Source organism: Nanorana parkeri, unplaced genomic scaffold (genome assembly GCF_000935625.1).
Source record: "Nanorana parkeri isolate BGI_ZX_2015 unplaced genomic scaffold, ASM93562v1 scaffold331, whole genome shotgun sequence".
Taxonomy (NCBI): domain Eukaryota; kingdom Metazoa; phylum Chordata; class Amphibia; order Anura; family Dicroglossidae; genus Nanorana; species Nanorana parkeri.
Window position 1 is genome coordinate 179357 of NW_017306599.1, and position 13972 is coordinate 193328.

The 13972-nt window shown below is 41.2% G+C and overlaps 1 protein-coding gene across 1 annotated transcript in view; it reads right to left on the minus strand.

Moving 5' to 3' along the window:
• Window positions 1-254: 254 nt before the first annotated feature.
• Window positions 255-13972, minus strand: part of PPTC7 (PTC7 protein phosphatase homolog) — a 31292-nt gene continuing 17574 nt past the window's right edge. The window contains exons 2-6 of the mRNA XM_018558317.1: window positions 12785-12964; window positions 7265-7463; window positions 5422-5545; window positions 3725-3854; window positions 255-792 (exon numbers count right to left, since the gene is read on the minus strand). Coding sequence (XP_018413819.1) covers window positions 734-792; window positions 3725-3854; window positions 5422-5545; window positions 7265-7463; window positions 12785-12964 — 692 coding nt within the window. The 3' untranslated portion in view covers window positions 255-733. The remainder of the gene's footprint in view (window positions 793-3724; window positions 3855-5421; window positions 5546-7264; window positions 7464-12784; window positions 12965-13972) is intronic.

Sequence of the window (13972 nt, forward strand, 5' to 3'; positions counted from 1 at the left end):
ATGCCTTTCCATGCAGGTTTGTTTGTGAAGTGCCACCTACGATATCTAACAAAGGTTCTGAGCTTACAGTCCCGGCTGAAACTTATCAGCTTTGGTACAAAAATGATGATCACAAGGACTGTTAGGGAAACGGATACGAGTAGCACACATGTCAATGTAATCTTTAAACCTCCAATTTGTTACTAATTGTCCCAGCTTTCAGACTATAGCCCATTAGTGAGCCCCACTTATTGAAAAGGCTGAAATTTGTACTGTCTGTATTACCCCCATAGCCAGAGTCCAGGAGATAAACTTGCACTGGAAAAAGTCAGTTGCATCATGTACGTTTGGATCTAGTGGGTTGCCCTGGAGCAATACAGTGTTAAATAATGAACAAATAAGGCTCAGTGTTGTTGCTGCACAGCACACAGGTCACATGGCAAACACACTATTGCTTATGTGCGTACACCCCCCCCAAAAGCATGCATGTGTATAGGACTAGAAACTGATTATAGCATTTGAGGCAAGTTCCTTCTGTAAGCAATATCTAAACCATTAAACAGTAGTGGTTCCTATGAAGACCCCAGTCTCCATTTGTGGACAGCATTTCACTTCTTTCAGAACTGGCTGATAAAAATACGCTGAAAGTAAACTGCAGTCCTGCCCGCAGGATACAGTGTAACACATCATTAGTCCTAGCATTGTACAGGAATAATTACAAAAAAAGGCTAAATTTGTAGATGTTTCAGGAATCTCAGTCTGTATATTCAGCGACAATTGAAAGAAGAACAGTGATGTCATCTGGCTTTCCTCCTATGGCGGAAAAAAAAAAAAAAAAGGGAAAAAAAGTTAGTAAACATTGTTAACCGTCACAGTATCATATGCGAGATTATTAAAACAGCCTCAAGTTGGCATCCTGGAAAGCCATGTAAGGCCCCGTTCACATTGAGCGATTTATCGCGCGGCAATTTACCGCGCGATATCGCTCTCCAATGCAAGGCAATGGGGCAAAGGGTCCTGCTGTCGCGGGTCGCTACAGCAGGACCCTTTTTGGAGCGGATTTTGCCGCGATTCCATTCTTTGCAATGCAAGCATTTGCGCGACAAATCGCGCAAAATGCAAATCGCACAGTGTGAATGGGGCCTAGTGTTATGTTCTAGAGCAGCGTTTCTCAAACTTTTTTCAGTCACAGCACCCTTTAAATGTAGGTTTTGAGGACACCAGTTTAAAATGTTAAACATGATAAGTGGCCCCTTCCAAAATCCATGCCAGATCCTCATCACAGATAGGGGTCTTGTATGAATTTTAGGGAATACTTCACACAGTAACACAAAAAACAAAACAGGGTTTCCCCTTCATTCCAGGGGTCCCCTTTCACATCAGAAGCCTGCTTTTCCCATGTGAAGGCATGATGCTGTGTGAACATTTCAAGGCACCCCTGGAGGAACGCAGAAGGCACACTAGGGTGCTATGGAACCCTGGATGAAAAAGGTTTATATAATGAAAGTCTCTAGAACAGTCCAACTCACAAGGAATATTCATATACAGGTGAAACTCGAATAATTAGAATATCGTGCAAAAGTAATTGCAGTAAGTGCTGCAAAAGGGGCCCAAACCAAGTACTGAGTACATATGCATGCTTGTACTTTTCAGAGGTCCGATATTGTTCTATGTACAATCCTTGTTTTATTGATTGCATGTAATAATCTACTTTTTTGAGGTTGTGGATTTGGGGTTCTTGGGGTTTTCATGAGCTGTAAGCCATAATCATCACAATTATGACAAATCACGGCTGGAACTATCTTACATTGCATGTAATGAGTCTATCTCATATATTAGTTTCACCTTTTAAGTTGCATTAGTGAAATAAATGAACTTTGCACGATACTCTAATTATTCGAGTTTCACCTGTATATATCATGAACTCAAAGGGAATTCAGAAAGGCAGAACAGAGTTAAAGTAAACCTACATACAGGGAACATATAGTCTTTATTGCTTCATTGTAGATCCTTGCTACGCAAATGCCGTCAGTATCTATATAGGCGTGATTCCCATGTTACAATGCACAGATCTGATGAGAATGTCTCACTATATTCGCACAATTGGTTATTAAATCTCTACTTTATAGTAAAAGATACTCTAAAAACAATATTTGAGTGCCCTCACACAAGATCATCTCAAAACGGTCTGTTAAATATAAGAGATGCGACTATGTTGAATGAATAGGTACCAAAATATGTCAAAATTGTGTGCTCTTGTGAAATGGTAAAAAACTGCCAGACCCCTAACTGCAAACAGAAGATGCATTACAAACCTTTACAATTGATGGCCATTAGGGCTGCAACAACTAATTGACATAATCGATGATTGAAAAAGTTGTCAACTTTTTCAATCATCGATTAATCGGCTTCCGATTGGTTGGCTCCGTTCACGGATCCACACCTCGTCCCCACCTCGCGCTCGCTGCTGCCAGACCCGCCTGGCCGCATCCACGCTCCACACGCTGCACCTCCTCCCCGCCCACATCCACGATCGCCACAGGGACAAGTAGTGAGGAGCAGGTGTGGGCGGATGACAGCCGACGACAGACAGGCCCGATCTCAGAAACAAGTTGCTGGAAGACTGCTCAGGTAAGCCTGCACTCCCCCCCCCCATGGTGCTCTATAATGTATTGCTGGGATAGTGGGATTAGTATTCCTCTATAGCTGATGGTACATTCTGCTGCACTGTATATTATACAGAGCAATATACCATCAGCTATAGAGGAATACAAATCCCAGCAATACATTTGTTTGTATAATGTATTGCTGGGATTTGTATTCCTCTATAGCTGGTGGTATTCTGCATTGCGCTGTATAGACTACAAATCCCAGCAATTATACAGTGCAATGCGGAATACCACCAGCTATATAGGACTACAAATCCCAGCAATAATACATTATACAGCGCAATGCAGAATACCACTAGCTATAGGGGACTACAAAACCCAGCAATAGTACATTATACAGCGTAATGCTGAATACCACTAGCTATAGCGGACTACAAAACCCAGCAATAGTACATTATACAGCGCAATGCAGAATACCACTAGCTATAGAGAACTACAAAACCCAGCAATAGTACATTATACAGCGTAATGCTGAATACCACTAGCTATAGCGGACTACAAAACCCAGCAATAGTAAATTATACAGCGCAATGCAGAATACCACCAGCTATAGAGGACTACAAAACCCAGCAATAGTACATTATAGCTGGTGGTATTCTGCATTGCGCTGTATAATGTACTATTGCTTGGTTTTGTAGTCCTCTATAGCTGGTGGTATTCTGCATTGTGCTGTATAATGTATTATTGCTGGGTTTTTTAGTCCTCTATAGTCGATGCCATTCTGCATTGATTGCTGTATAATTTTACACTTTTCATTTCACTATATTGCACACCACACTTTTTTTTTCTTTTTTACTTCTACCGCTCCAAGCTTGCTCCTGTGATGGACTGCAATCTCAATACAAACTGGTAGTCCTATCACTGGAGCTATTTTTTAACAATTATTTTATTTTTTTATCCGATTAAGCGAACGTAATAATTGGCTAACTAATCGATTTTGAAAATAACCATTAGCTGCAGCTCTATACACATTGCTTTCTTTGCCACAGTGTAAAAGTATCAGGTTTGTGGCAAACTTATAAAACATTCACATGTATAATAACTACAGCTTCTCGCACATCAAATCCCAGACTTACCTCGGACATTCAGTCCATAGTCGCATGCAAATTGTGCAAATGGTGACATGTAATTGGGATCGTAGGCTAAATCATGAGCTTGCTCTGCAATGCTGCGGGCTGTCTGTTGTACACTTTCATAGTTTGCATTCTGGAGAGAAGCAGAAACAATATGACTATAGAATACTGATCTAAACACATCCTTCCAAAGTATGTTGTTCTGATAAGGTGATAGAGAACAGAAGTCTGAGCTCTTACCCATAACAATAGAAAACTAGTTCGCTTTCAAATACATTTGCCTGGCTGGTTACCCTGGAAAGCAACTTTCACTAATTTAACCATTTTAGAACACTAGTTATTTGCTTTAACAAAAGAACTGCCAACATAAGGAACACTGCTTCTATTAACCCATTACAGAGTTGCTAAAATGTATATCATTTGTCACTGGAAATGTGTCTTCTAGATTGTTTGACTGACAAGAAGCATGCAAATTTAGGGTTGTGCAGCACCTGTTCAGGGAAAGGAGATAGTGTTGGAACCAACATGCAGCTTGTAAGGCAGACAGTGTCCCACAGACAGATCTTAAACTTAATGATGGTTTCTCTACTGTTTCCGCTTTCATTTGTTTTGTGAGCAAACAGCTGTGATCATCACTAAACTAAGCACTGTGCTCTTAAAGCAGAACTCCATCTTTATTATTATTACATAATATTTATATAGCCCCAACAGTTTGTGCAGCGCTTTACAATATAAGGAAGACATTACAGTTACAATACAATATACATATTCCCTGGCAGAGCAATGGGATCCAGTAATACACTGTAGTAGCTGCAGACTAGGGTTGCAACCAATTGATTAAGTGATAATCAATAATGAGAATAGTTGACAACTATTCTCATTATTGGATTAGTTGGTTGGATCTCCTAGTTCTTTCCTCCTTGCTGGGAGGAGGGCACAGCAAGCAGTTGGCGGGTGCAATATCCAGCCTGCTATTGCAATTTGAAATGGCCAATAGCAGGCTGGCTTTTGCACCAGCCCACTACCTGCTGTATTTACATTCAGCTGATCATTTTTGGTTTCAGCCTGCTGACAAATTCTGCTGCAGGAGGTGTGTTGCAGTGCCAGTCATTTCAATGGCACCCCAAACTCTCCTCCCAACCACAATGTGATTACCCGCACTTGAACGCACGGTACTGCAATGCAGTGCGTTCCAGTACAGTGTGATTGCAAAAAACTTGTGCATGCAGTTTTTTTCTGAAGTAAACATTATGTTTGTTACACTTAATTTGTGTATTTTATTTTAAAATTAAAGGAGAACTGTGGACGCAAGTAAAAATCACTCACCTCATAGTTCTAGCCGACCTGTGACAATGAAACTGTCGCACGTCGGCTCAATAGGTCGGGAAGTGAGCGAACAGTATACTGAGCTTTGGGTCACGTGAGAATGCAAGCATATGTCCTCCAGTGACCCTTAAGAAAACTATGCGGAAAAACACTTACCCCATAGTTCTCTTTTGAGGATGGTAATTTTTTTAATCCGATTAATCGAAAAATGCTAGTATTTGGACAACCCAACTACCCGCCATATAACGCAGCGGTATTCAAATTGTAAATGACAGAAAGAAAAATTTCACCCCTTGTATGACCACACGTGCCTGGAACACCCCAAAAAAATACCCAAGAACAAATAGGATTACATTTTAATTCGTTTGACATACCTTTAATTTTTTTAACTCCTGAAGAATCATGTAGTCAGGCATGTTATCAAAAAGTCCATCAGTGGCTGTAAGAATAATGTCACCGAGCTGGACATCAAACGAACTACTGTCTGCCGCATCGGGGCTATTAAGAGAGTGAGAGATTAAAAAGACACTTTAGTAAGCCATCATTGTATCAGTACCTTTACAGCTCATCCAAAATACCCAGCAAGTACATTTTTGTTTCTTCAGTGCACATTACTACCAGTTATTTGTAAATGTACAGTCTTGTATATTAAAGCACACTGGGAGTCAAGATTTTTACATTTGTGTTTATTAAAACATTTTCATTTGCAAATCAAGGTTGAGTTCAATGGTCAAGCTCCTACTGAATGTGCACCGTGTGCCAATGCTGTCTACTCGTGTGATTTAAAGAGCACTCCCACACATCCTATGAGCAGCCTGGTTTCTGTACACTCCCATTAAAAAAAGAAAGCTCGCTGCCAAGTGTGGAGCTGCTTTGCAAGTACACCGTGTGCTGCTGGAATTTCTTTTTACACTGATGTGAAAGCAACATGAGACCACTTTGATCACATGCCCAGTGTTCTGTGCTAAGCAAACGAGAGGTCAGATAGAAGGCGTGTTCATATCTCGGAATAAAAAACAAAATGCATCATTTACATTGATTTTAACGCAGAAAAGGCTAAGCCTGTAAGTTTAGCAACAAGCCCCTGATCACCGACTGCAAGAGGGGCTTTATAGATACAAAACTGTTAAAGCAGACCTTTACCCTTATCTTAGAAATGACAACAAATACACCTGTAGAAATGTTTAGCAGTGACACTCTACAATCACATTCTTCTAAATAATTGCCGGCTTTTTACTCTTTATATTCCTTATTTTTCTTTTCCTCCCCAATATTCTCACAGTAGCCATTTTTTACTAAGACCAGATTAATAGATCTCCCTTTACTTCCTGGAACTCTGGCACATGTGACTAGGTCATGTGACCATGCCCATTATCTCAGGGGAGGAAAATGCCTTTTCCTGAGATCTCATGAGATTGCAGGAGAAATTCCCCAGCGCATTGCTGATGTAATCTTCCCGGGATGCAACTCTTGGACACAGGCTGCATCACTAATGCTGAAGAGTATCAGGAAGTGGAAAAACAATAATTAAAAGAAAAATATGTTCATCTTACAATCATTACTTAAATAATGTCATATTAGCATACAGAGCTGCATGATGAGGTGATTTTTAGTGAAAAGGGGTAAAAGGTCCACTTTAAATCTCAGGAGGTTTTTGCAGCTTTGCCTTGGTCAGACTACCTAAGTCAGGTACCTAATAACCCTAAGGCCCCTTTCATGTGGGCTGATCAGAAGAGGATCCATGCACAGATCCTCTCCTGATCAGAGTAGTACCGAGCAGATGTCACTGCACAGTTTTTTTTTCTCCTCCATCTTGGGGTAGAGGAAAAAACTGCAATTATGGCACACCATGCCAGTCAATGTGGAATCGTATTATCCACGATCTGGTCCAGCGAAATGGAAGTGTTCTGTTCGTTTTACTGGACTCGGCTGGAGTTTGGAATAACCAGGTGAAAACGGCTGCCCATCTGGTTACACACGGCTGCCCATAGACTAACGCTGAAAAACTGACAGGCGGACCCAGTCGGAGTGATAATGTAAAAGGGCCTTAAAGAGGAGGAAAAGTTCCCCTTATGATACAATGATTTCAGGAAATTGGCAATTATTCGCTATTATATTAGAACATATAACAACGATATGTATGTTAACATTGCTGTAAAACATGTAAAATTCATTAGGTAACTGGAGATACCTTAACACCACATGTAGGACACATACCTGTCACTAAGAACTACTCCTTCGGCTTCGGGCGGTGCTATTGACAACTGGAATGGAGTGTTGAAGTAATGTTGCTGTTCATCTGACCGATGTACAACTTCTCCCGCTCGTACTACTAGAAACCCAGAATCGCCTAAGTTGGCTGTGTGTAATCGATGACTTGTTCTATCGAGAATTACTAGACAAGCGGTGCTGCTTCCTTAAATGTAGAGGAAGAAATGGCAATCATATTAGACTTCTACTCATTTGTTTCTAATCAAGGCCCGTAAGCTGTGCATGTGTGTGAACAAACTATATGGTACAAACAGAAATAAATAGTTCAGCAACGCTCTACAATCTAATAGTCAAAAGTCAGCAAACAAAATACAGAAACTAGAGGTGCACCGAAATGGAAATTTTAAAACCGAAACAAGAGAAATTGTCAGGCCGAAACCGAAAATGTTTTTTCAATTTTTTAAAAATATTTTATTTGTATTTATTTTTTCTAAACTTTAATAATATTCATATTTATGATTTATTTAATTCATTTATGAAATATTTTAATTTTTTACTTTACTTTTAGGGGCTTCGGGGAAATATCAGGGGTCTAGACCCCTGATATTTCCCTTTTAAACTAGAAAGAGAGATTGAGGACAGAGTCCTCAATCTCTCTTTCTGTATCCCCTGTTATAAATGAACAGGAATCCTCTGAGTGTTCCTGTTCATTGATAACATGAGAATATAGTAAGTTTACTATAACTACAACTATGAATGAACAAGAGGTGATGTAGATCACTTCCCATTCATTCATAATTGAGGCTATAGTACACATACCATGTCCTCAATTATGTACAAATACTGATCGTCGAGTGTTTGTAGCCTGCTCTCCTTCCTGACACACTGTCACAGGAGGCTGAGCGAGCGGAGCAGGGAGGAGAGCTCAGCCTCCTGTGACAGCGTGGGCCGTCTCCGCCCCCCCACCGCTCTGCCGGACTGTGATAGGCGGCTGAGCGGTGTGGGAGGAGAGACGCCGGCGGCTCACGGCGGTCTCCTCCCGCAGCGCTCGGCCGTCACACTTTCGCTCCTCTCCGCTGGGACACAGAGCAGCGCCCAGCGGGGAGGAGAGAAAGCAGGGATGCGCCGATGTATCGGCAGGAAAATGGCACTTTCGGCATTATGCCAAAAGTGCCATTACCGGCTGATATGTTTCGGCGGCCGATATACCGGATATCCCTAACAGAAACTATACTAGATTTTATTCAACATGAAACCTGTTTCAAAACATGTGATCAATCTGAATTATCAGCCATTTTTTTCCCACAAGGGCATCAACGAAACAAAAACAAAAAAAAAAGTAACACCACACTGAATACATCCATACCATATAGTTTTTCTCTTTGTAGCAGGACCAGCTATTAAGCTTGCCATAGATAGAACATACCGACCATGTAATATTTGCACAATCAACTTTAGATTTACCAAAATTGGAATATGGTGACCAACTAAACTAGCCAATCAATTTGCATTAAATCAGGCAGGCCATAGTTAGCAGCATGATATAGTTGTTGGTAGATCTAAAGGAGGTTGTACAATCAGACTGTAAAACGTGTGCTGAGCTTCAGGCTTTTTGCCGAGTATTGGTTACTGCACTTTGAAGTACATATTGGGGGTTGTATCACATGTCTACATACCCTTCGTTGCACATTTCATGCAGTCAACAGTGAATATCAGGGAGAGAACACTGAAGTGTTCTGCATGCTAATAAGATTATGTTATGGGAATAAACGCCTCACCTGCAATAAACTGCATCATTACAGGTTTTGGCTGCTCAAACGAGAGAAACGTGCCTAGTGTGAGCCATGAACAAGGTCAAGCTGAAATGTGCTTGCTAAAACCATGCTGTGAAAAGTTCATCACAGAAACTGTTCTGTGTAACATGAAAGATCTACCATGCTGCGTCACACTTCAGTCCAACACAAACTTCTTCTGCAGAAGAAAAGTCAGCACATATTTCATAGTAGTTAGAAGGCCTCCAAACAGAATCCAGACCTTTATTATTAAATATAGAAACCCTACAAGTGTAATTTTAAAGCTCCTGACACAATGTTATTAGAAATAGAATCTGACAGGGCAGGTCAAAGAAATGATCTTTGCTTTCAGATTGTGTTTCTTATGAATACAGCTTGTCCCATTTTTCATGTCTGCTTTATTCTGTTTAATTCAAATCAATTTAATTCCTGTCAATGGGACATGTATTAAATATATATAAATTTTTTTTAAAAAGGTGTCATGGGCTCATTCACACCAGGCACTTGCATTGTCCAACGCAGTCCTAATGCATTGACAAGGCAATTTGAATTATGTCCTACTAGTTCCACTTGTTGCTTTATGAGAGAAGGAAAAAAAAAAAGGAAGGACGACATGTTGCATTTTTCGTGTTGCAACACACAAAAACACCTCGAAGAGAGCTGCCAGTAAAACTAAAAATACATTCTATGGTGGCTGTGTATGCATGCTATGGTGCATTGTATGACACAAACTAGCATCCTCCCGTCACCCTAAGCTAAGGATACCGCGATCTACAGCTCGCGGTATACTGGGACGCCACAGCTGAAGCAGATCCCGACAATTATGTCTGGATCCGACAAGCTGCGTGAGCGACAGCTGGCTCTGCCTATCTAGAGGCAGAGCCAGCTTTACCCGCCCCCTCCCCCGTCTGTTCCACCAGTCAGCGCTGGAGGATCGGAGCGGAGAGGGGGGAATCCAGCCCCTCCCGTCGCGGCAGAGAGCCGTGACAGGATCGGGAGGTGAGTGAACGCCGGTATGTGTTCGCTCACCTCCCGATCTACTGAGCCGACCTGTGACAGTCTCATTGTCACAGGTCGGCTAGAACTAGGAGGTGAGTGAAAAGTACTCACCTCATAGTTCTCCTTTAACTATGAACATAAATGTATCTTATTGGTGTAATCACTTGGCTGAAGCTCCCAAATCATGGCTGAATTGGTGCCGACACTGTCCTTCCTTCACACCACTCCAAGATCACTCCTGTAATGGATTTACAATCTGCATACAAATCAGTAAACTAAACATGAGAATGTAGTCCATCACAAGAGTGAGCTTGGAGCGATGACTACTTTACAACACACACAGGGTGGGTCCATGGGGAACAAAAGTAGCCCCCCCTCCAGAAGTAAGGACAGTGTCGGATCCAACTCAGAGATGATTTGAGGATCTACAGCTGAGTGTTACACAAATAAGATATATTTTTGTTAATACTTGAATGTATTTTGGAGATTTAAAGTGACATTAAAGGATATTCTTTCCCCCTTCCGCCAATGTTAATGTCAGCACTTACCTTAAATGATGTCTCTTAATCCGATCTTCTTTCCTGTCGTTTTCAGCCTTCTCTCCAGCGCTGCGGGTGTCCAATCCAGCGCTGGCACTTCCTGTCCCACGGTGTCTGCACGCGGGTGCACGTGTCCATAGACTTACCTTGCGTCTCTTGGCCGAAAATCCAAACTGCGTATGCGCCCGCCCCAAGATACTTTGCGGCCACCTGAGCATTTTCGGATTCTCGGATGGGAGCGCGCAGCGAAGACAGGTAGGGCTGCAACAACTAATCGACATAATCGATTATAATCGATTATTGAAAAAGTTGTCAACTTTTTCAATAATCGATTAATCGGCTTCCGATCAGTTGGTCCCGTTCACGACTCCACACACGCTGCGCGCCGCACCACAGGGGTAAGTTCAAACTGCGTTTAAAAAAACAAAAACTTTTTGCCTATATCTACTGCTTGCTAGCAGTAGATATAGGCAAAACAACCGGAGGGTTTAGAGACCCTTTAACTCTGGAGTTAAGTGTCACTTTAAATGGACTGTCAACATTAATAAAAAAAATAAAACCTTGATATACGTCATAGAATGCATACACAGCCACCTTAGCATGTACCCGCTGGTGTGAATCGGCAGCTTAAATACACATTACATATACATAATCTTTTGAAGCATCTTTAATGCATGTCAGCCTAAGGCCTCATTCACACACAACGCAAGCAAAATTGTATATTGCGTATATACGAGCACTATTTGCATTCCCAGAATACATAATTCCTAATGGAAATTTTAATGAAATGTACGCACATATACACGCGCAAACATGCGTAGGCGTGTAAAATATGCAGAAATGCGCTGCCCGGACGCATCTCTGTTCCATTCTGTTTTTGCGCATATATACGCTACGCAAATAAACGGCTCCATACGCGGCTATGTGTATGGAGCCATTGATTTGCATATGGTACAATACGCACATATGCGCGGCAGTGTGAATGAGGCCTTAAACTTGTGTTTAGTAGTTCACACCAGGATCCTTTCGACCACATAAGCTTACAAAGACCAATGTGCACAAACCCTGAATAATGTCCATTATATAGTGCAATGTAATGTATAACCAAAAAATCCTAAAAATATCTCCTGTAATAGAAATATTTCACTTTGCTACCAGCATCATATTAATTACTTCCAATGATGTAAGGAGCTCGCTGCTAGATTTTAGTACTTGGATCAGTTTCAGTGGTCTCTTTTTGAACCCATTCCCATCCTGTGTACTAAGTTATTAATATAAAATGCCTATACTTAGAAAGCAGTAAAATGGCTTGCAGAAGAACACGCTGCTCTCCCATCTGACATTTACATTTAGCTAGAGAACATCATATTCTCCATCACAAGACCTGCAAGTTTCCAGCAGATACATTACAGTATGCACCTTTTAAAAGGCTAGCCACTACTCAGCAAGTCTAGCAATATTAAAAATAAAGAAGGGTTTTACTTTTGGATTCTGAGTATTGAAGGAACACATTTAAAAAGGTATCTTTATCCGGGCTAATTATAAATATGGAAGTACAAAAAAACCCACGACTCCCTCTGTCCAGTCCGTGAACAGCCAAAGTAAAGAACATTTCATGGTACATGGCAATCTTCTGACACTCCACATAGGGAAGCAAGTTAAAGCACACAACATTTCATGGTACTTCAGTAATTAGTGTTCTACTTGGGGAATTCAGAAGCCTCCAAAAGCCTTGACAGTAACCTTACGGCTGGGTTCACACCATTTCCCAGGCCCGATCTGGAATGCCGTGCATCGCGTTATTGCTGCGTTCTGGAGACGGGGTTTTGTTTTTTTTTATAACTTAAAATGGGCTTTTGGATGCATTCCAGTACATTCCAGACCAGACAAAATGAGATATGCAGTATTTTTTGGTCTGGTCTGGAACGGACCCTTAATGCATAAGCTTAACCCTAAGGGCCCGCTAATAACTAACCGCAATGCACTAAGAGCGTTTGGCACCACAATTCACATTCTGGTAGAAAGGGGCAGAGGCACACTACGGTATTGTTGGGAAATCTCAGAAATCCAAAAAGGTATTGGAAACTGGCGGATGATCCAAACTTTAGTAAAGCTGCCCTGTAACCTGACCTCAAGATGAAGGCATACAATAATCAGAAAAGGTGTTACACATGTACCTAGTGATCCATACTTACCTAATAAAGGTACTTTGTTCTGAAGCAGTTCACGGTAACTGGAAGTGAGAATTCCAACTGGGTTGGTTGGCACAAACCGTCCTTCTTTAACCAAACGTTCACATGTGCGCATTAGAGTCTCTGAAAATTGAGAGGGGTCAACCCCATAGTCTCTCCATCCACCCACTCCATCCGCCACACCTGGAAGGAAAAGGGACAAACTGTTACTCCTAAGACATGAGCACTGCTTATATATACATTTTATATGACAAACGGAAAAAAACTAAAACACAGAAAAAGCCTAGAAACTTCAAAATTGTGTGTTCTGGCTGAGCAAAATATTTCCCTCACTGCATTTTTATACAGGTTTGGATACCCTGCTGTCCGTCCAGCAAGTTTATCTTCAACAATACATGAAAAGGCACCTATCCAATAAGCACCAATAATAACCCTTCACATTAAATGCTGCTACTATAAAGAACATGACTAGAACACCAGGTTTATAATCTCAACCAACTACAAATAACACAACACTAACAAAGAAATGTTTATATCCTGTACAATTAAGTTGCACATAATTATTTTGGACATTGGATGTGCCGTCTGTCACTTGGATAAAAGATTTGCAACAACTATTCTACAAAAGGGGGTGTCTGCCTGTCTAATCTAGCTGAAGTTCTTGCTCTTTAAGCATTTACCCTATTTTACCTGCTCTGGAACGCTCTGGTAAAAGCACATTCTAAACTTTTAAAAAAAAATGTTTTTTTTTTTGTTTATCAAAAACGGCCCGGAAAGCATCAAAAACGTGGCTAAAAACGCGGCACAATGCACTGCACTGCGTGTGCAGAAACTCATGCAGATCTGGTCTGCATTTGGTGTTAACAAGCCCTAAAACAGAGATTTTGCCTTGACCTAGCTATGAACCCGGTAATCTGCAAACTGCCTGCTGCCGGACTCACACCGCCTGCACAGATTAATCAGATTCAGCCCAAAAATAGAGGTCAACCCTTCATCCACTTGCTCGCCTGACCACAGGTTATAGTTCGTAAAGCAAAACTGTGTGCAGATAATAAAGACTCACATTTAATGCAGTTATACATTCATTATAAATATCTTTAAATAGTGTCATATTGTGTCTTTATATCATCAGCCTACTGAAAGGTCCTGCAGGATGCAGACTGGGAGTGGAAGGGGCAGCAATGTAAACCA